At 38.2% G+C, this 20,065-nt stretch overlaps 1 protein-coding gene across 2 annotated transcripts in view; it reads right to left on the bottom strand.

Moving 5' to 3' along the window:
- Positions 1 to 12,260: 12,260 nt before the first annotated feature.
- Positions 12,261 to 20,065, bottom strand: part of LOC145487572 (low-density lipoprotein receptor-related protein 4-like) — a 50,494-nt gene continuing 42,689 nt past the window's right edge. For both annotated transcript variants that reach the window (XM_081466402.1, XM_081466408.1), the window contains 3 exons: positions 18,831 to 19,096; positions 17,663 to 17,804; positions 12,261 to 16,337 (listed from right to left, as the gene is read on the bottom strand). In XM_081466402.1, coding sequence (XP_081322528.1) covers positions 15,755 to 16,337; positions 17,663 to 17,804; positions 18,831 to 19,096 — 991 coding nt within the window. In that variant the 3' untranslated portion in view covers positions 12,261 to 15,754. The remainder of the gene's footprint in view (positions 16,338 to 17,662; positions 17,805 to 18,830; positions 19,097 to 20,065) is intronic.

Genomic DNA, 20,065 nt, shown 5'->3' with positions numbered 1-20,065 from the left:
ACATTTCGGCTTCTACTTCGATTATATTCGTTTGTAAGAATTTCTAGTTTCTTCACATGCTTTACCTTCGCAGTATCTTGTTTCCTTTCACTACCCAAAATTGTGAGAAATATGCGATTTACAAAAGTGGATTGCAAAACCTTTTCTAGATCTTTCGTGATAATAAGGTAGAAGGAAGACATAATTTTACCAGCAATCACTTGTTATGTATTTCTCTTATAATCTTCACCTATAATCGACTGTGGCGGGGTAAACATAAAGTTATTTGCATGGGAAATTAATGGTTCGGTGGACATCTTGTAACAAATTGTCATTTGTCCTGGCCGCTCTACGCCAATTTGACTTTCAAATACCTCGCCTTGATTGCAATGTTCCTGCTGAGGGCGGAAACTGTTTTCTTGTTTGAGAAAGTACGCTGCAAATTTATTATTCTGAAGGTATTCATCCTGAATCTCGAAGTATCGATATTTTGATTGAAGCGTCAGATTTTTCCAAGGCATTCCTCAATTCACGATAAAATCTTCATTCACCTTGAACATCTGTGATCAGTATCGTGGATTCATTATAGGATGAAAGAACACTTCATTTGTTTTGCTGCAAGCTGACTAAATATGAATGTTTGCTAAAGGATTTCTTTTGCTGATAGTTTTGCATTTTTGAATTCCCAGTAAAGCTTTGTTGGTGTGTATTTTTTCAGAAGATTAAGTCAATCGGGACGATTTTTTCACAGCAATTTACGACGTTATAAATTCCCTCGTCATTTTTAGTTTTTCTTTCTGCCAAATCCAGCTTTCAAACGCATTGTCTATCCCCAGGAAAGCGAATCTGAGCCGACATTAAATATCTGACTAGCTTGTATGCGAAGTGATGTACCTCAAGGGATGTCACGTTTCAGTTTGTCGAAAAACTTCAAGGTTGGCGACTGCAATTGTTCCACGCGCTTCTCCGTCACATTAGGTATTGGAAAGATAAAATAAACTATACAACAGGACACTTGCATTATGAAAACCGACAGCTTGTAAAATAAAGTTTCAATTCCGACAATAGAGCGTCTCAATTCGGAGACAGAGCAGTCTATTTAAAAGCGAAACGGAGATACTCTGGAAATGTCAAACTCTCTGGGAACGAAAATTAGACCTCCCTTTGTTTCAAGCTTATTTACTTTGGAAGTACCAATTTAAACTTTTACGCTTTCACGTTTTGTTTTCTTTTATTTTTCACTTTTTTAAAATTTGATTTGTATTAAGTTTATAGCATGCTGAGTTCAGCTATATTAAAGTTAATACTATTTTGGCAGAGTCTTATTCGGATTTGCAGGATTTTTAATGTTAAAAGTTTCGTTTTCCTTCCATTGTTACGTAAGATTTTTGGGAAATACTTTATCCTTTTAGAGCAAAGTAGTTACCGTAAGTACTTTGCACTGCATTCTAACTTGGTTTCTTCTTTTAAAATTTGTAAAGGCGCTTAGTTTAAGAGAGAAAGCAATGAGTCTCGTATCCACAGGGTGCAAAGACCTTTCTCGTTGTAATGTGAGTAACAGTTTTGTTCTAATTTACATGAAATTATTCCATCAAGTTATTATCTCATACTTTAGATCTACGGCTTGTCTTAAGCCGGAACTAAATAAGTTGATGAAATATTGCATAAATGGAGCTTTCGTTAAAATAAAAACAACAAAATACCGAAATTTGTTGGAAAGATTAACCCGAAAATTGGAAAAACCAACATGAAGAAGCATGCAGACTTAAGACCAAAGTGCTGTAAATCAGAAAATTAAATGCGCGACATAGGAAGACATCTCTCCTTCAAAGACAGCCTGAAAGACGCCGCTCTGCAATTTTAATTGTATTTTTGACACTGGAATATCTACTTGCAATAAAAAAAATTAGTTCCGAAATTTAACACCAACATTTTTTCATTGTGATCACCACTGAGTAGTATTTTTGCATCAAAAGAAATCGTGAGATAACATCGATGACAAGACCCATGAAGAAAGCTTTCGATTCACGTTAGTGTTTGGGTTCAATAACACAGAAGCAGAACGAATTTCGAAATACCTTGTAATTAAAATACATAAATATTCTTCAGAGACACGGATGGAGTTTTTTGTAGCAAGGATTTATCATTTGCTCCAATTCTAGAGAGGTAGTATTGAAGAATTCTACAGCCTTAGCCAGCGAACGTGTTTGATTTCACAAGCACGAACCTAGTTAAGTTTAAAACCGTTCATAAATATAAATCAACATTTCAACCTAGATTGAATGAAGGCTTTGTATTCCAAGGCTGCACAAGGAATTGTTTTATTCATACAAGGTCAAGTGGCAAAATGTATTTCATGATTATTGGTGGCAAATAGTCTTAAATGCTGTATGGTTACGACTCACCTCGAATTCTTTAAGTCATATCTTTTAGAATATCTTTTTCGATATCCTATTTTGGATCACCAATGAAAATGTTGCTTTTCTGCTTCAAGTTACGGTATCACACCGAATTCATCTCCTTCAGTTGAGTTTTCCGGATTGTCGATTCCTTGTTCTCGACGCTCAAGTTGTACGATTTGATGACGGAGTGCTCCCGTCAGCTTTATCAATCTTCTACGATGATAGCTCATTCCGGTCAAGACAATTCATCAAACGTTTTATTTACATCCTGTCCTTTTGCTATTGGGTGAATATCGTCATTACTGTATTTATCATTCCTTTGATGGCTGGTAGAAATAGGCTCGTGTCACGCATAGCGCTGCCCACTATAGCTGGGTAATCGACTTTCCTGCGAGCGCCAGAGATAAATTCTTCGAAGTGAGTTGTTTTGATTGTGGGTGAAATCAAAGTTGAAGCTTATAAGAATTTTGCATGATTGACCGCCATGTCTAACTAATTTTACAGGCAACTGAAATTTATCAACAGCACAGAATTTAGCAAGAGTTAAAAGGATTGAATCTTATTATTATCGCTGAGTCATCGCAGAGTCATCGCTGTCTGAAACATTTTTAGCTTTATATTCGTACATTTTACTGAACTGATCGTAATGATTGTATAGAGACGCGTTACATTCAATGCAGGTTTTGTGTGGTTCAATACAAATGTATTATGTGCACACATTTCTTATTTGACAGATCTATTAGAAAACACCCCCGCGCACACTAGGAGCTGTATTTCAAAGAAACGAGTCGTCGGCGTAATAGCCACGTATACAGGCGTTTTTCCATTTTCCCTCCTTTCCCTCGTAGTGTATTTAAAAGACATAGAGGAGTTATTAACATTTTTCGCGGTTTTGGCAAGTGTCAATACGAGTCACAGGAAGTGTTTCTCGTTTTCCATAATGCCCACCAGTGTTCAACAGTCGGACCTTATAGCGAGCCGAATTTTCTATGAACGATAGAAATGAGTGTCGATAGAAATACTGTAACTGTGTTTCTTTGGGCTGGTTATTCATAGGGCTCAGTACGTGGGCTTTGATGATTAAATAGGCTTCAATTGAATCCAGACAGATAATGTGATCAGTTGGTGCAGAAAACAACAGAGAAACACCATACACTCTTGACTAGCATCCTTTGCGCCCAAGCGTTTGTGTTAATTTTGTAGATAAATGAGGAAGTTCTAACTATTCTTCCAGGCCCCCAAGGTTCGAGGAAGACATAAATCGTAATAAGTCCATGCGTATTATCTTTGAAATTATCGGATAAGGGATGCGCTTTCCTACTACGCAATTTCTCTGCTATGTTAGTCCATTTTTCCTCAAGTCTGTCGAAAGTTAAAAGTTTGGTATTTGCAATCAGTGATCAGTTCATGCCCGTAAACAACCGTGCGATGCGTAAATGCTCTGAGAACATGACCTGTAGTCATCTTGGTTCGCATTTTACTTCCGTTAGTATTTTGACAGATGATACGCGATGGTATAATACGACCTGCCTAGTATTTTCAGAGACCCTTCAGGGCTGAGGAAATACGCTGCTGTTCACTCCGTAACTCGGAAAATATCCGTCCATGATGTCTGTCAAGTTATCGAATAAGGGATGTACATTTCCATGAACAGAATTTAGGCCAGGATCGGTTGAATATATATGAAGCACGAAAAACAGACTGGCTTTGAGTGAAGTGCTATTTTCGTTCTAAACACGAATACAGCGTCTTCAGTTCTGTTTATTCAGTGTTCGTTGCCTTCGAATTAATATATTTACCTTTCAGTTTTTATTTAAATCAGTGCGATTTATTGAATGGAAGCAAATAGTATATTTACGATCACTACGTCATAGGAGCGGATAATCTGTGATCAGCTGAGGCCTTCACCTTTTGACCAGCCTACCTTTGGTCTAAGACCTTGGATTGTTCTGGTTTGACTTTTTGAAGACGATGACGAAATTGTTTACGGTCTTGTGGGAGTTTGGCGGGTGGATGTTCGGAAACGGCGTTCGCCTTTTATCGACTTCAACCGAGACAGTTCGGTGCCAGGATATTTTTGACTGACAGTAGCCTACTTGGGAATTCTTACATATTGAACAACGAGGTCTACTAGAGCAAGTTAAATCGATACCACATCATTTTAATATTTAACAGTTTTTATGAATAGCAAAGTTAAGATTCTGGACAAAAGATGCATTGACCCTATTTGAGGAATGTAGCAGTGCTAGTTCACGTTGTGGCAAGATGCACTATAAACTATCTTGGCTTATGTTATCTTGGCAGTGGTTTAATATAAAACACAAAAAACAACTTGCATAGTATTAATTCTTCCAAGCCCTTCAGGGCTGAGGAAATACACGAAGTAATCTGTAATAAACTCTGGGCGTATTATTTGTCAAATTATCCTTTGAGGGATTTATATTTCCATCCTTAAATTTCCCTGCTATTTTTGGTCTTTTATCTTCTTAGTGTTGAGTTCGGTCTCTCTAGTCAGCGGTCAATGAAAGCGCGGCGAGGGGTGGATATAGGGGACATCAACAACAGAATAACATAATCGACGTCTGTAAGGACTGTAAGTAAGTGTTTGCCAGTTTCTGGAAGTCCACGGTATTGGAGAATGCCCTTTAAGATCATCTTGATTTGTGTTATGTTTGGCCATTTGGAGAGATAAAACGCTGGAAGTATTACAAACTACGCGGTAGTTTGTCAGGACCTTAGGGCTGATGAAATGCACGCCGCAGTTCGGAAAATATACCCCCATAATATTTGCCAAATTATCGGATAAGTCGAAAAGGGAATTTATATTTCTAATGCGTAATTGTTCGGCTATTGAGAAAAAATATTGAAAAAATATTGAGAAAAAATATTCCGGCTATTGAGCTTTCGTCGTTTAGTCACGTATCCGCACTTGAGAGTTCGGTTCGAGTAATACGACTTTAAAATGCACTTTTCTTGTTCAAAACTGGAATGTTCTAAGCATCAATAAAATTAAAATTTCATCTATTTGTTGTTTAAATCAGCATCAGCATGACAAAGATAAGCTTTGAGTGAATCGTAATTGAACTTCGAAAATGTATTTCGTTTTTATCACTCGGAGCGTAAATTTTCATCGATAACTGAAAATTAATGGCTTCAATTCAGGTATCCATGCAGTAACATTTGCCATTCAGTTATTAGTCATCGCAAAATGAATTGAGGGTAGCTTAGTAACAAGTTTATAATCACTATGTCATATCTAAGCACTTTCCGAACCAACATAAATACCACAGCCTCTTCAACAAAAACAACGTCAAAGTCAGCTACAGTTGCATGGACAACATGAAAACAGTAATCAACAAACACAACATGAAAATAACAAACGCCGACAACAACGCCAACGCAATCACCGGAGAGCAATGCAACTGCCGCAAAAAAGACCAATGCCCGCTAGACAACAAATGCCTGACTTCCAGTGTAATCTACAACGCACAAGTTACAACTAACAACACAACCAAGAACTACATTGGACTGACAGAAGGAACATTCAAACAGAGATTCTCGCAGCACAAATCCACATTTAAGCACAGAAAACACATCAACAGCACCGAGCTTTCTAAATACATCTGGCAACTACACGACAAAAAACAAGACTTCAACATCAAATGGTCAATTATTAGCCGTGCAAGACCCTACAACAACATTTCCAAACGATGCGACCTCTGCCTCACAGAAAAACTAATGATTATCAAACATAGCAACGACAATCTACTAAACAAAAGATCAGAACTTATTTCTAAATGCCGGCACGAGAACAAATTCTACTTGAAGAACGCTTGACACTTTCTTTATATTGTACTGCACCCACGCAGTTTATACTCGTCCCCGTAATTTCTGTCTTCACACCTATTGTTTTCCAGTATAACTATCACTTATTGTAATGCAACTAGTCCAGCAATTAGCCTATTGTTTAATACCGTGTATATATATCTAGTTGATAGGAATGCTTATCATTAAATACTGTCTGATGAGTGCGTAAGCACGAAACTCGGAGTAACAGCAAATCTTGCCTCTTCGTTATTACTCATATAATCACTATGTCACATAAATGGATAGTATGATCAATTGGGTCGTAAACAGCAGGACACCACCATCAACTTTTGACCAGCCTGTTTTGTGGTCTAAGTGGTTGTTAGTTTGTGAGTCCATGCTATGAAATATTACGCCCTACGCCTATCTTGGCTTGTGTTATGTTAGCGTTGGTTAGAACTATAATCTATGGACGCGCACAACAAAGTGACGTGGGTGGTATTCTTCTAAGCTTCTAATGACTAAGGAAATGCATGACGTAACTCGCAGTATATCCGCACATAATATCTTTTCAATTGAACGACAATAATTTTGTTTTCGCTGCGAAATTCCTTTCTATTTAAGCTCTTATTCCTTTAATGAGTTTACTCACGGTTCCTCCAGTCAGGTCAATATTGCATCGTTTCGCGTCGTCAATACACCTATCAAAGCGGGATTCAACTATTAAATGCTATATTATGCATGATAATGCAGCAGTGGAAGAGGAAAACGGAAATAATTACACTTAGGCTTCGTCAGGATTCTTTTAATTTGGCCAAAAACGAGTGGAATTATTTCCTTATTGACATTTAATATTGGTACAGCGAAACTTAGTAGACGTTCGATAAAACGGGTAACCGTGATTTTCCCGATACAAGATCCCTTTGGTAAAATAGCCAGGATTTGAAGTCATCCAGATAACTTAAGGATTCAACTACCTGAAAATTCACGGCGGGTCATTCCCGCCTGAACGAGCTTCGGGAGATCGAGAGTGGATATCGATACATTTCTACCTCGTGCGAAATACAACATATGACCGATAAGTAAAATATCAAACACGAGAGAGCGTTTCGTCGCAATTGAGAAAACCGAGGTGAGAGTTGAAAATATAACCAGCCGCGGTGTAATCTGGACGAAACTTGAATGTATTGAAAATGTGATGGAGTGCTGCCTAGATTGTTTCAAGACTTAGGGGTAACTGGAGAAATAAAATCTATGCTCATTAAGATCAGATATTGAAATCACCACCTCGTTTGTTATTACCTTTGATTGAACTTGATTAATTATGAGTTATGTCAGATTCTTTTTCTTTTGTACTAAAACTCAATTTTTAGACTATTTTCCGTTGTTCTTCTTTGATATGGACACTTCGGATTTCTGAAATTATATACCTAAGTGCAGCTATCTTTCGTCTTTTAGTTCAGCTTGCTTTTTTGTTATACAGCATAAAAGCCTAGCTTGTTAAAAGCACTTAAAAGCAAAAAAAAAATCAGAGCATTCTCTGACGGTTGGCAAATTTGGAATATTGAAGGAAAAAAAGAAAAAAGCAACAGCAACAACAACACACACACGAGACTTACTTGTGAGAGGCGCTTTTTTCTTAAAGCTGTTATATGTACCGTTTATGAGATGTTTAGGAGCCCAGGCCAGAAACACTCAAGAGGCTGATGTTATTCTGAATTTCACTTTTAATTTAACACCCACTGTCAACTGCTTCTCATTATGCGGTAAATAATGTTGATATTTAAGCAGCACTATCTTTAAATCTGTCTTTCTTAAAATCCCAAGATTTGCAAGAGCTTTTTACGACAGTAGGGATTTTCAATGCGCTTTAATTGCAATTGCTATGTAAAATGACAGTACAAAACGGTATCATTTTTATCGTCATGAAGTCGCAAATGCAAATGGAAATAAAAATGACCAAAATTTACAAAGCAGGATTTTGGCAAACCTACTTTCCGTTTTTGATCGAAATTTATGCGATAATTTATTACATCAGTTAATTGTAGGAAAAGAAAACAAAATGAAAAAAAAAATAAGTTCGGTTAAACTGTGATAAAAAATTGCTAACATTTGAAATCAATTCCCCTGGTGAAAAGATTATGAGAAAGGATTACACTAAGAAAACAAAACAGCAGGTTCCGTGATCTTCGTGACTATCTCTCTAAGAATCACTTGAATTAACACAGGTAACCTAGTTCTTCCTGCGGGCATATGAAACAAAATTACTATTGTCTTCCGTCAGTATTAAACTGAGACGCAGGCCATTCGTATAGTTTTGAATATAACATTTCTTAAACATTACAAAACGTTTGGGTAATTAAATATAACTTTTGAAAAAAATAGACCTAAATTATCCGGAAAAAATCTCACCTCTGCAGAACTGTCTTCCTGTTTCTTCGTTTTTAAGTCTGTTTCTTTCACACCAGTCTCAGGTAAAACTTTGTATCTGACTTATCATCGTTTTGTGGCGATAAACAAAAACCAATGGAACCCTTACATAACAATGATACGATACATATTTTATATTCCATCCAGGCAATTAAATTCACCCTTAAGATTTCCTGTTTTCTTTTTATATTTTTATTAAGTGCCTTGCTGCGAAAGACATTTTAAATTTCCATATCCTTCAAAATGAAATTAAAGGCCAAGATACTAACTCCATATTTAAAATGCCCACTCCATTTGCAGAAATTTTCATAAGCATATGAATCTAGGCCTTATCGTATTCTATAAGAATGGCAATGAAATGAGATTTAAGCAAAAATGTTATGTTATACGAAGGGCTGCGTATGAATTCTAGTTTATCTAATTTATCACAGGATATGAATTTTTTCGAGCGCAAAATGAAATAAAGTTTACCGCAAGCCACAGCGACGTTATGTTTAACAAAGGCCTTACAAAATATGGATTACTTCTCAAAACCATGAGATGGGCCACTGAAAAACGTAAGGAAAATGTTGTTGTAAAAGACGCGCCGCTACGTAACCAAACGTAAAGAAGTGACCGTGTTGGTGTTATTTAACGAACACGTTTGAAAGAATGGAAACAAGTTTGATTTGTAACTGGGTCCGCGGATATCTCGGTGTGTGTTTTAGGTTATTCAATGCTGCGTCTAAATTTAGCAGCATATTTTGTAAGTACAAATTAAAACGTAGTTTCAGTTCCGCCTTGTTATTTTTACTTGAATAATACAAATGAAGTTGCACTTCAAGATTGAACATTTCAGTTAAAAGAAAAGAATGGAGCGACTTCTACATGTAAGGCTATATAGGTCAGTATTCTATCAGTGAATGATAATTTTTCAACTTTTTAGAGGAGTAGTGCAATAAACAAACAAAAAAAAAACGATACCACAATTATAATGCACGTGGAGGTCGTTTATTAACAGAGAAAACGGACGAGAAAGAGTTTTAGGAGTGATGAATTAAAGAGAGGAACAAACAAAGTGTCATTTGTTTGTTTCCTGTAAGTTATCATTGAGACCAACTCTCCAACTCGCAAAGGTGTCACAGTCAGTTGGCAATATGTCCTGATTTCAATTTCTTTTACTTTTGGAATGTTTTTTTTTTTTGGAAAGAGTGAAATGAAGGAGAAGGTAAAGAAAATGTTTAAAGAATAGAAAAAGCTTATTTAACCCTTCCCTAGCTAGAAGAGCCTCTGGATTGGGTTTAACTGGCGGGTGGGAATTTTCTAACATTTAACTGTCACCTGAGAAATCATGAGTTTTTGGACTGATGGCTGAAATCTGAGATCTGCAATATTTACTGATAGCGAGAAATGGGCTAAACTGCTAACTGATAGCCGAGAAAAAACCGAAATGAATGATAACGAAGATTCCAACACTCCATCCAGACCGTCTTAGAAAGCAAAACAAAGCAAGAAAACAAGTGAATCGATTACACGGTATCTGCACAAGGAAACGGAAGTGGAAAACGCTAAGAATAGAAAATATAAAAAAAAAAATGAAAAATAAAAACCGACAGATTTTAGGAGTATTTTGAAAGAAAAGTGGATTGTACATCGCAGCAATTAATTGCATGAGATGTCGTCGAAACCTTCGCTAAGAGAGACAAGGAAGTAAATGTGTTTGCAGCACTGAACGGCGATAAGTATCGGTTACAGTGTAAACACACCCGCTCTATTGCATCTTTCTAGCACAAAGATGTAGGAACATATTTGGACTGAAATACACATATTTCACCAAGTAACTATGCTCCTTTGTTCTTTACTAATAAGCGCCTTGATGGTAAATGTGAATGATGGTGAACCCGGCTAGAAGTACCAATTCCAGCATCTATTTTTTTAACCTTTTCTCTCGCTCTAAACTGATCGAGAAAGGACGGAAAAGAAATGACTATCGAATGAAACACTTGAACAGTTTGCTTTTTTTTTAATGACGGGCACTTATTTTGTGCAACTGAAGAACAGGGATATTTCTATATTCTGCACTTCTTACTGGTACAAAACAATACTACATCAAGTGAGCATCTTAACGGATGAGGTTCAAGATTTCTTGAAAGTCAACCTCATGTTAATTTCGACATCGCGTTAAATTAATAACGCTATGCGGACATCAGATAGATGGAAAGACAGACAGATAGATAGATAGACAGACAGACAGACAGATAGATAGATAGATAGATAGATAGATAGATAGATAGATAGATAGATAGATAGAAGCAGTCCTGTTGAAAACTCTACAATTTGGCACGAGTGTCTCCTAAATTTAGAATTTTAGGCGGAAAGATTTTAAATATACTGCAACATAAATAGTCACACTGAAGGTGCAATTTCAGGCCAACGTTCAGATAGTGAATACACCAGGATAACTTAGAAAAACTTAGGACAAATTCAAGCATGTTTTTTGAAGGAAATTTCGGGTTAACAGTAGAAATAATGCATAAGAAATAAAGATATAAATGAAAATGTTTACCTGATCAATTCGGATGCGAAGTTTTGCTCTAACAAACGTGTCGTAAGGTTTCCGGCTTTTGTTTGGTCTAAGCGAGTTTACGAAGACCTCATCTTTATCTTGTTCCGTGGTATGACAAAGCAAATGACATTGCAGACATAAAGAATTGATTTATAGCAGGAGCCTGTCGCTATTTTTAAGTGCGGTAGATTTACACAAAAGGATTGAATTGAAGGAAGCGTTTTTAAGACCAGCTAGGCTTAGAACAATCCAGAAATGCTATTTTGTATTTCGATGAGGGATGGAATAAAAAAAATATAAACATCCGATAGCAAGCTTAATATTATTGTTGTGGTGAAAAGGGAAGCAATATCATCCTCCAAACTGTGCTTACTTTTATGTTTGATCGATCCGGTTAAAAATTAAAAGAAAAGGGATCTCTACGCGAGTTCAGCATTGAGTAAACCAAACTTCTTCCTGCGTATTTTGGCTAGCGAGAATGTAAGAATCCTTGAATTGTATCGGCAAATAGTTCATTAAAAATTATTTCTATGCTGGAAACGTGATAAAAAAAGACGAATAAAACAGGAACATGTTTTGTCAAGTGTAGGCGTAGTTTACTGATAGCTAATAGACAGAATTTCCCGAAAGATTAAGAAAGGATTTAGGCTCTAAATATTGACCTTATTTAGCTATTCTTTCTAGATTGCGTTGGCTTCCACCATTGTACTCAATTACGATATTATTTCAGCGACGTCACAGATTGGAAGTATTTATTATTATTATGCGGCTAGCTCCGCCAGCGGGCAAGATGAACCAAATCCTTGCCCGAGCGTGCAAGATAAAAGGGTTGTCTCGTGCAATAATGATTCTATATAATAAGTCTTTTATTGACCGAGCTTGATACCTGGATGCTGATTGATCTCGCTCGTTTTTGCATATCGGTCCATAGACACAATTTTTCGCAGTGACGAGAAAATCCTCCGTATCAAACACATTTGATATGTTTTCGTCCGTCGATTTGAGTGTGGTTTTTATATGACAACATTCAATAGCCTTGAAAGGAAAAGATGGCGAAAGTATTATGAAACGGGTTATGCGTGATTGGTTATGCGTGATTGAGTTTGACCATGTCTTTAAAAATGATGAATCCACATCGAATTGCCTTACGACAGCCATCACATACGATTATAATTTTTAATCTATCGAGTTTTGATATAAATCTACTAGCGTTCCATCACGAATGCCCTTCTCTAATTGGCTACACTACTCACTATCTCTTAAACAACTAGATTATGAGCTCGAGATTTCTATGGCGTGCTAGTTGACGAGGGCGCAGCCCTCGTCAACTATCACGCGATAGAAATCTCGAGCTCATAATCTAATTGTTTAGAAACAAAAGTGGGAGTTTGGGAGAATGAGAAACGCATCGAGTTCTTCCTAACTTGCACGACTGTATCTATGGAAACCTTTGGGTGTTTCAGTCGAAGGCCTATGGGCTCATAGTTGCTCGCGGAAGTTTTAAGTTCTAAAAATCAAATGTTAGCCCGAGAACAAAGTTCAGGGTAATATTGCATATAATACTGTGATAGCTGAATCGGCAGTCGGCCTCATCAACTATCACTTCATAGATATCTCGATCTCAGAAGTAGATCTTCCGACTCTCTTACACCGCTCACTTCCATTGTTTACATCGGTTTAGAAACCGATCGGATGCGAGTAGAAATTTCCGTGCATGCGTCCAGAATAAATTCTTCAGGTGGAATAATTCCTATGTAAATCCCTTGACACCCCACACGAAGTTGAGAATCAGTCACTCTGTTTGCACAAATTACATTGTTCCAGTAGTCTGCATACGAGGCAAGTGGCCCATCAGGCCGGCGCTTATCTCAATTGGTTCAGCAAGAGAGCAAAAATGATACTTTTTGTTCACGACAAAGCTTGCCCATGCGCCAAGCCATGAAACTATCACTTTTGGCAGTCTTATCGACCGTCACTTTCATGGTTGTTCTTAGCGTTCATTTGGTTGCGATCGACAAGTGAATAAAATAAGGGCAGTATTCTATTTTTGTCACTGGCCGTTCTTTTCTCCAGACCTCAACTAACCGTATGCCTGGAACAAATTATCATTTGCAGCCTTTGCAAGAGAGAAACTAGTTTCCCCTTAATTCCATAATTGCTATCTATCAGAGATCAGAGTCGCGTCAGACAATTGGACTCCAGCTTCACCAGCAGTGAATTAAAAGGAATGTACGCGCATGCAGAAAAACTCCAACCCGTGGAAGAAAACAATGAAAAAAGTTATACTCTAACAGACTGAAATTTATTCACTTAACTTGCCTACTAGCTTACAGAAAAAAGAAATAATCAAATTAAAATTACTACAGCATGGAAATACATATTCGTCCACAATAACGTTATAGTGAAATATAATAGCAATATATCAAGGAAAAATGATTCTGATCAGGATAAATGATTTAACATCTCTCGGATCATGATGTATCAAACGAAGCAATGAACCCACTATGCATGGGCAAGGATTCATCGGTTCCGTTGTTGTTTCATGACCCGAGTGATCCTGTACCATTGATCCTGATTGTGGTAATCTCAAGGAACACACACAAATTTATAATGTTGGAAATATACATTGCGTAACCTTTGTGCCGAATTGTTTAAAACGTTCTGCTTTAGCAAAATTAACTTCCTTCCGTTCGTCGCATCTCTGTTTATTGCTGGTATTGAAAAACGGGTGCGGTTTACCGGAAGGGGATACCAGCAACTCTAGTATGTTTATTAGGATGATTATGTCATCAGTTAATTTGGACAAAGGCTGTAAATATAGCTTAAAATAAAAAAAAATAACAACTTTGCATTACCCCTCACAAATTTCAAAGTAAATACAATTTGCGCAGGAGGTTTTTGGACTGCCTCCCCAGGAATGCCTATTTTTAAATGTAAAAATTTGTACCTTCCAGAAACATTAAAATATATTTCTAAAGAGCAAAACTGCTCGTCTAATTTTAGTTTATAAACGTCGAGTTTTCAAAGTTCTCTAATAGGGGGAACTTCTAACCACCCCTAGGCAAATCACTAGGTCCACTAGGGACTGGAAACTATGTTTTAATTAATTGTGTTACGTTGTGTTTAGTATGATAAACTATCCTGGTTACATAAATTGTACCTTTGTTACTAAATGTCATTGACAGTTTTTTTTTTAATGGAGAATTCTCGAGCGCTTAACATTAGTTTTTTTCAAAGCGTCACGTTTTCCTGAAAGATGATTTCACTTACCCAGTTTACCTGGTTAACAAAGACCGCGCGGTTGTCTTGAGAGAGGACTCCTGGCTAAAGAAACTGAAACGGTGGAATTTTCCGTAGTTCCTTGCGAACGGAAAAAAGTAGAATACCACTGGAGGTACTCTGAACGCTTTGGTTTTCAACGAATTTTCAAATTATTTGGCTTAATGTTAAGCGCTCCTTAAAAATGACAGTTTTCTACCTCATTAACAAGTAAATCTTTCGAACGTACATGTATATATATACATACATGTATGACGACCTGGTGGTTCCAGTGGATACCGTACTTGGTTTAATTGATACCGGGACCGTAACCAGAAAAAAATTATGACGGAAGCAAGGTCCATGAAAAAGTTTTAACTGAGGCATCGTCCGTGGTTAAATTCTCTTCCTGGGTATTTAGGGTGTTTATTATGACTATAGTCATCAAAAACGACAAAAATAACTGAGGCAAGTGCCTCGGTTCGCCTGCGAAAAGTTTTCGCACCCGGAAAGCCGTGGCAAAATTTCAAACCTTGTGATTGCAGAAATGTTTTATTCACATATATTCTTAATATGACCAGAAGTTCCCTTCATGCAAGAAGTTTCAGGCGTATACACCTTTCTGTTTTTAGATACAGATTAACTAAAGATGGCTTTGCGGGCCTGAAAAGTTTCCGGGGCTTTCGAGAAACAGGCGCCAGGTCAATTATCTACAGGATAATTTGTCGGGTGCATATCGTTATCTACCCTAAATGTGTTTAAAACGTTCTGTAAACATGCCATCGAAAAGCTGCTGTCCATCGTCGAGAAAAATCAGAAAATATGATCTGGAAAGTTGTGCTCGGAATTACTATATAAAGGCAAAGCCAGAGATGGTATATTTGGCCAATTACAACAAAATATCGGTCACGCAGGGAGCCAATTTGAACTACAGTCAGTAAAATGCAACCGACGCAAACGAGTAAAGCCGTTACAATCAGTTACCTTGTGTTCATGAATTGTTGAAAAACGTTTTCAGGTAGAGCAAGTTTGCCGGTTTCATTTTACTTCTTACACAGCTCAATTAATGCAGAAAGAGACCCAAAACTCTTACTGTAAGATAATCAATCGAAACTGCACTAGCGGTTGTTTTACTCAATTAAACCAGTGTTATAGGTAAACGCAAAAAGTCAGAGGTACGATTATTATGGTCAAAATTTTTTTCTCTTTTCTTTTTCTCCCAAATTGATCATTTCTTGGTTTAATACATGGTGCCGTTTTTGAAAGAGAGTTTTCTAAGACTTAAACTCAATTAAGGGAACTCTTACCACTTGAAAAGAGAGTGTTTTATAGATTAAGTCCCTGACTCGTCCTGAAACTCCAAGCTCTCATAAATTTCATCATCCGTTGCTGCGTCAGAAGAGTGCTGTCGTGTCTCGGTTTGGAAATGACCAGGTTTCATGACATCATGTCCATCTCGCCGGGGGTGTCCTATTTTCTGCTGAAGAGAAGCATATTGCTTTGCAGGGTTCTCCATTCTGCGACCTCGTCCAGGATATTCTTTGTTTTGTTGTCCGTTTTTCTGCTGAAGAGAGGCGTAACCTTTCTCCGAATTCTCGATTCCGCGACCTCCAGGATGAGGGACTCTGTATGCTGGGCTACATACGGCTGCTTCATCGAGTGCTTGATATGTTCCGTTGTTGTAATCGCAGAGTGCCTTGTTCGTCATCTCGTTTCCCTTGTCAGTTTGGGGGTGACATTTTTGTAAACCAGGCCCTCTCACTTGTGCCAAGCTGGCCGCCACTGAACTACCTCTAGCTTTTGAGACGGAATCATATATGCTATCTTCATGAAAGGCTGGGTTATCAAATGTAGCGTTTCCATTGTCATTGGCCAGGCTGTCTGTTTGTCTTCTACGGGGATCTCTCTTACTGCAACTAGAGGTACATATCACAAGTCGATAAAAGTAAAATAATTACAGTATGTAGCGAATTTTGAGATCTAACATTCCGAGAATTAGCCACTGATCACTTTGCTCGAAGCTAACGCCTAAAGCGAGCGAAGCCAGCGCGAAGCGCGTGGGGGTGTGCGAGCGAAGGGAGCAAGAAGAATAGAAAGACTGTAGACATCTTTGGAAAAAAGTGGAGTTATTAGTCTCCTACCCTTGCTATCGCCTTGCTACTAACACCTCCACCCCTTTACTAATTAGTTAAACGGGACCAATAAAATTTGAGCGGTAAATTGTTTGTTTAATTGATTACAATTATTAGTTCAAGTATCAGTTCGCACGTACGTGCATTTGGGTGTTAAGAATGTCGTATTAGACGACTTTTTCAACTCCAATAAAAGTTGCCAAAAGGGGGAGCAAGCCGGAATCAAGGATATGCGCTTGTAGGATATGCGCGTGTTCTTTTGCTATTCGCTTGGGAAATCTTGGCAAGAAGTCTTACATATCTGCGGAGAATTTATTCCGAAGGTGTTACACGGTGCGGCACTCGTCAACAACAATGAGCGTGACGCAATTGTTAATGGAGAATCTTCGTTCTTTTACATGCTTTGGAATTTTGCATCCAAAAAGCCTTCCGCAGTCATTCGAAAACAAGCTTGTATTTCGCTTCTCCACTCAGCAGATGCACGTCATCCTTTATTGACAAAACGATGGAGGGAATCCTTTTCCATCTCTTCTATGTTCTTTAATTTCATGATGCTTTTGGGTGGCGAAACGACGAGAACAACAACATCCGCACCATTTGCATTTCTTTTGCTGTTGCGTAGAGTTGATGTATCAGACTTTCCTCAAAGCCGGTCGGCAAAATTCCAACAAAGACTTTCGGCCGAAGAGGATTAAAAGCAGCCTCTTTTTTTCATCTTTGAGGGAAGAAACGTTGAAATTTCTCTTAACAGGATTCTGTCTTAAAAACAACTCCTCAATTACGAATCACGGCATTTGTCAGGGATGACAATTGCTGCAACTGAGCCGCAAATCAAGCCTGGACGCAATCATGATCGGCCGTTGTTAAGATGATGACACTTTTGTCGCCTTTCAACCAATGGGAACTTTCCGTTTCTCGAGAAACGGGGAATTCATGCACTTTTTCCCAAAGATGTCTACAACCCCTCTATTTATCTCGGTCCCCACCCCCCACCCGGTCAGGTCTTCCGTTTTGCGCTGGCGTCCAGTTCTCTCGCGATTCTATCTGCGCATTCAATGATCGAATAAAAATACAAGAACGTCGAGGACTCATGCATTTGAAAGCCTTACCGCCTTATTCGGTAGATACCAAACGCCACCATTATTATCACCAGGACAACAAGCCCTCCAACTCCAGCAGCAATCCAAATTGTAGTTTGTTCTTTACCGTGGGTTAATTTAGCGCCTTCATTCTGCTTATCCAGTTCTGAGGCTAAGGGACAGACAACGAATTGGAGTATTTGGTAAATTTAACTTGGATACTCAAAGCAGATGTAATTGAATGGATACATTAAGAATGATACGAACATATAACCGCCTTGGCATTAATGAGCTAGTTATATAATTGTCAGGGCCTTTGCATTACAATTGCAACTTTTACTAAAATAATTGGAAGCGTTTCCTTCTTCAATCTAAAATGAAGTGAAATTCGAAGAATAAGTTGGAAACACATGTTACGAATATCCGGTAAGCTGTGCAAGTCGGAAATTCAGCAAGGATAGGGAAGATAAGAAAAAGAAAGGACAATAGGCTGTGTAGCGACTAGAACTTTCTTTGCTTTTGGGTGTCACGTTTTTCCGTGACCCTTGGGAATTATGCAATCCACTCTGTAATACTTAAGCGTTCTTCTTTATGCGCAGTTTTGTGTTTTTCATTTTTGGCCAGTGTTTGTTAGCGCTGAAAGTTCGATCTGCTGGTTTCTACCGCGTTCTTTCCTTAGCTGCTTCACTGTTGTGTGAGCCCTGAAGTACAAATTCTAGTATTCGAGTAGCCACGGTTTTTTCAACCACACACACACATCACACACCCACGATCACTTTTGTTTGTCTCGTGTTTACGCCCAGTATGATTAAACTTGTGCATTCAAACTGTGACGTCTGTAGCGCTTACCAGACCTACAGGCAGCACATCATTATATGAAACAAAGCTACGGGTAAATTACGCTACTCGAAACTACGTACACTAAACTACTTTGCAATGTAGCCTGCACCATGCCACTGTAAAACACCACACTATAACACCGGTAGCAGATCCAGGAAAATGCCATCCCCCAGTTTGGTTGTATAAACACAAACATAATACAGGAGGAATGGAAAAATTTTGCCCTCTTCTCCAAGTAGGGCAAAGTTTAATTTTCCCCTTCCTGCTACTGCACTTTTTGGAAATGCCAACGCACGAGACCGCTCACCACACTATGCACACTTATCGAATGACACAATTACTAGTTTTTTGTTCTTACTTGGTATTACGATCTGCCCAGTTGTTATCCGATTGATTTTACCCCCAACAGCTTTCTCGATAGTTCTTTGACTCTCACGCATCATTTGGACAGTTTCCTCGGGAGGCGTTGGCTGAGGAGCTTGCCCGTTCACAGCTGGAAACAATACGGCAAATTCAACTATCCAAGTATTCTCACCGCTAGAAGAAACTCCCGGTATTACAACATCAGAAGGCTGAAAGTATTTTGCTCCCGCTGAACGCTTTACTCTTCCTGATTTGGACTTGCTGCAAGAGATAAGAATAATGGTAAAGTGTAGGATATTAGATGAGAGTGTTCGTAGCTTGCAGTAAAATCTAGCCTGCGAGCGGGCTCACGTAGGAGCAAAAGCGCGCGCGGCGTAGCCGCGAGCGAGAAATCTAGACGAGAAAGTGAATCTGCATTGATCTCTGCAAATTTTTTATTTCCACCCCGGAAACCGCAGAAAAGAAGAAGTCAATTAATTTTCACCGGAAATATGAACTTTGACTGCTCAGATTTGTCGGGAAAATTGGGCTATCTTTAAAACGGGGAACGGGGAATCGGGGAATGGGAATGGGAATGGGAATGGGAATGGGGAACGGGGAACGGGGAACGGGGAACGGGGAACGGGGAATCTTTAAAAGCGGGAATCTTTAAAATGGGGAATCTTTAAAAGCGGGAATCTTTAAAATGGGGAATCTTTAAAAGCGGGAATCTTTAAAATGGGGAATCTTTAAAATGGGGAATCTTTAAAAGCGGGAATCTTTAAAATGGGGAATCTTTAAAAGCGGGAATCTTTAAAATGGGGAATCTTTAAAAGCGGGAATCTTTAAAACGGGGAATCTTTAAAAGCGGGAATCTTTAAAATGGGGAATCTTTAAAAGCGGGAATCTTTAAAATGGGGAATCTTTAAAAGCGGGAATCTTTAAAATGGGGAATCTTTAAAAGCGGGAATCTTTAAAACGGGAATCTTTAAAAGCGGGAATCTTTAAAACGGGGAATCTTTAAAAGCGGGAATCTTTAAAACGGGGAATCTCTAAAAGCGGGAATCTTTAAAATGGGGAATCTTTAAAAGCGGGAATCTTTAAAACGGGGAATCTTTAAAAGCGGGAATCTTTAAAATAGGGAATCTTTAAAAGCGGGAATCTTTAAAAGCGGGAATCTTTAAAATGGGGAATCTTTAAAAGCGGGAATCTTTAAAATGGGGAATATTTAATAGCGTTAATCTTTACTGA

The sequence above is a fragment of the Orbicella franksi genome, chromosome 1 (assembly GCF_964199315.1).
Source record: "Orbicella franksi chromosome 1, jaOrbFran1.1, whole genome shotgun sequence".
Taxonomy (NCBI): domain Eukaryota; kingdom Metazoa; phylum Cnidaria; class Anthozoa; order Scleractinia; family Merulinidae; genus Orbicella; species Orbicella franksi.
The sequence above is the reverse complement of the archived record's forward strand: the minus strand, read 5'-3'. Positions and strand labels throughout refer to the sequence as shown.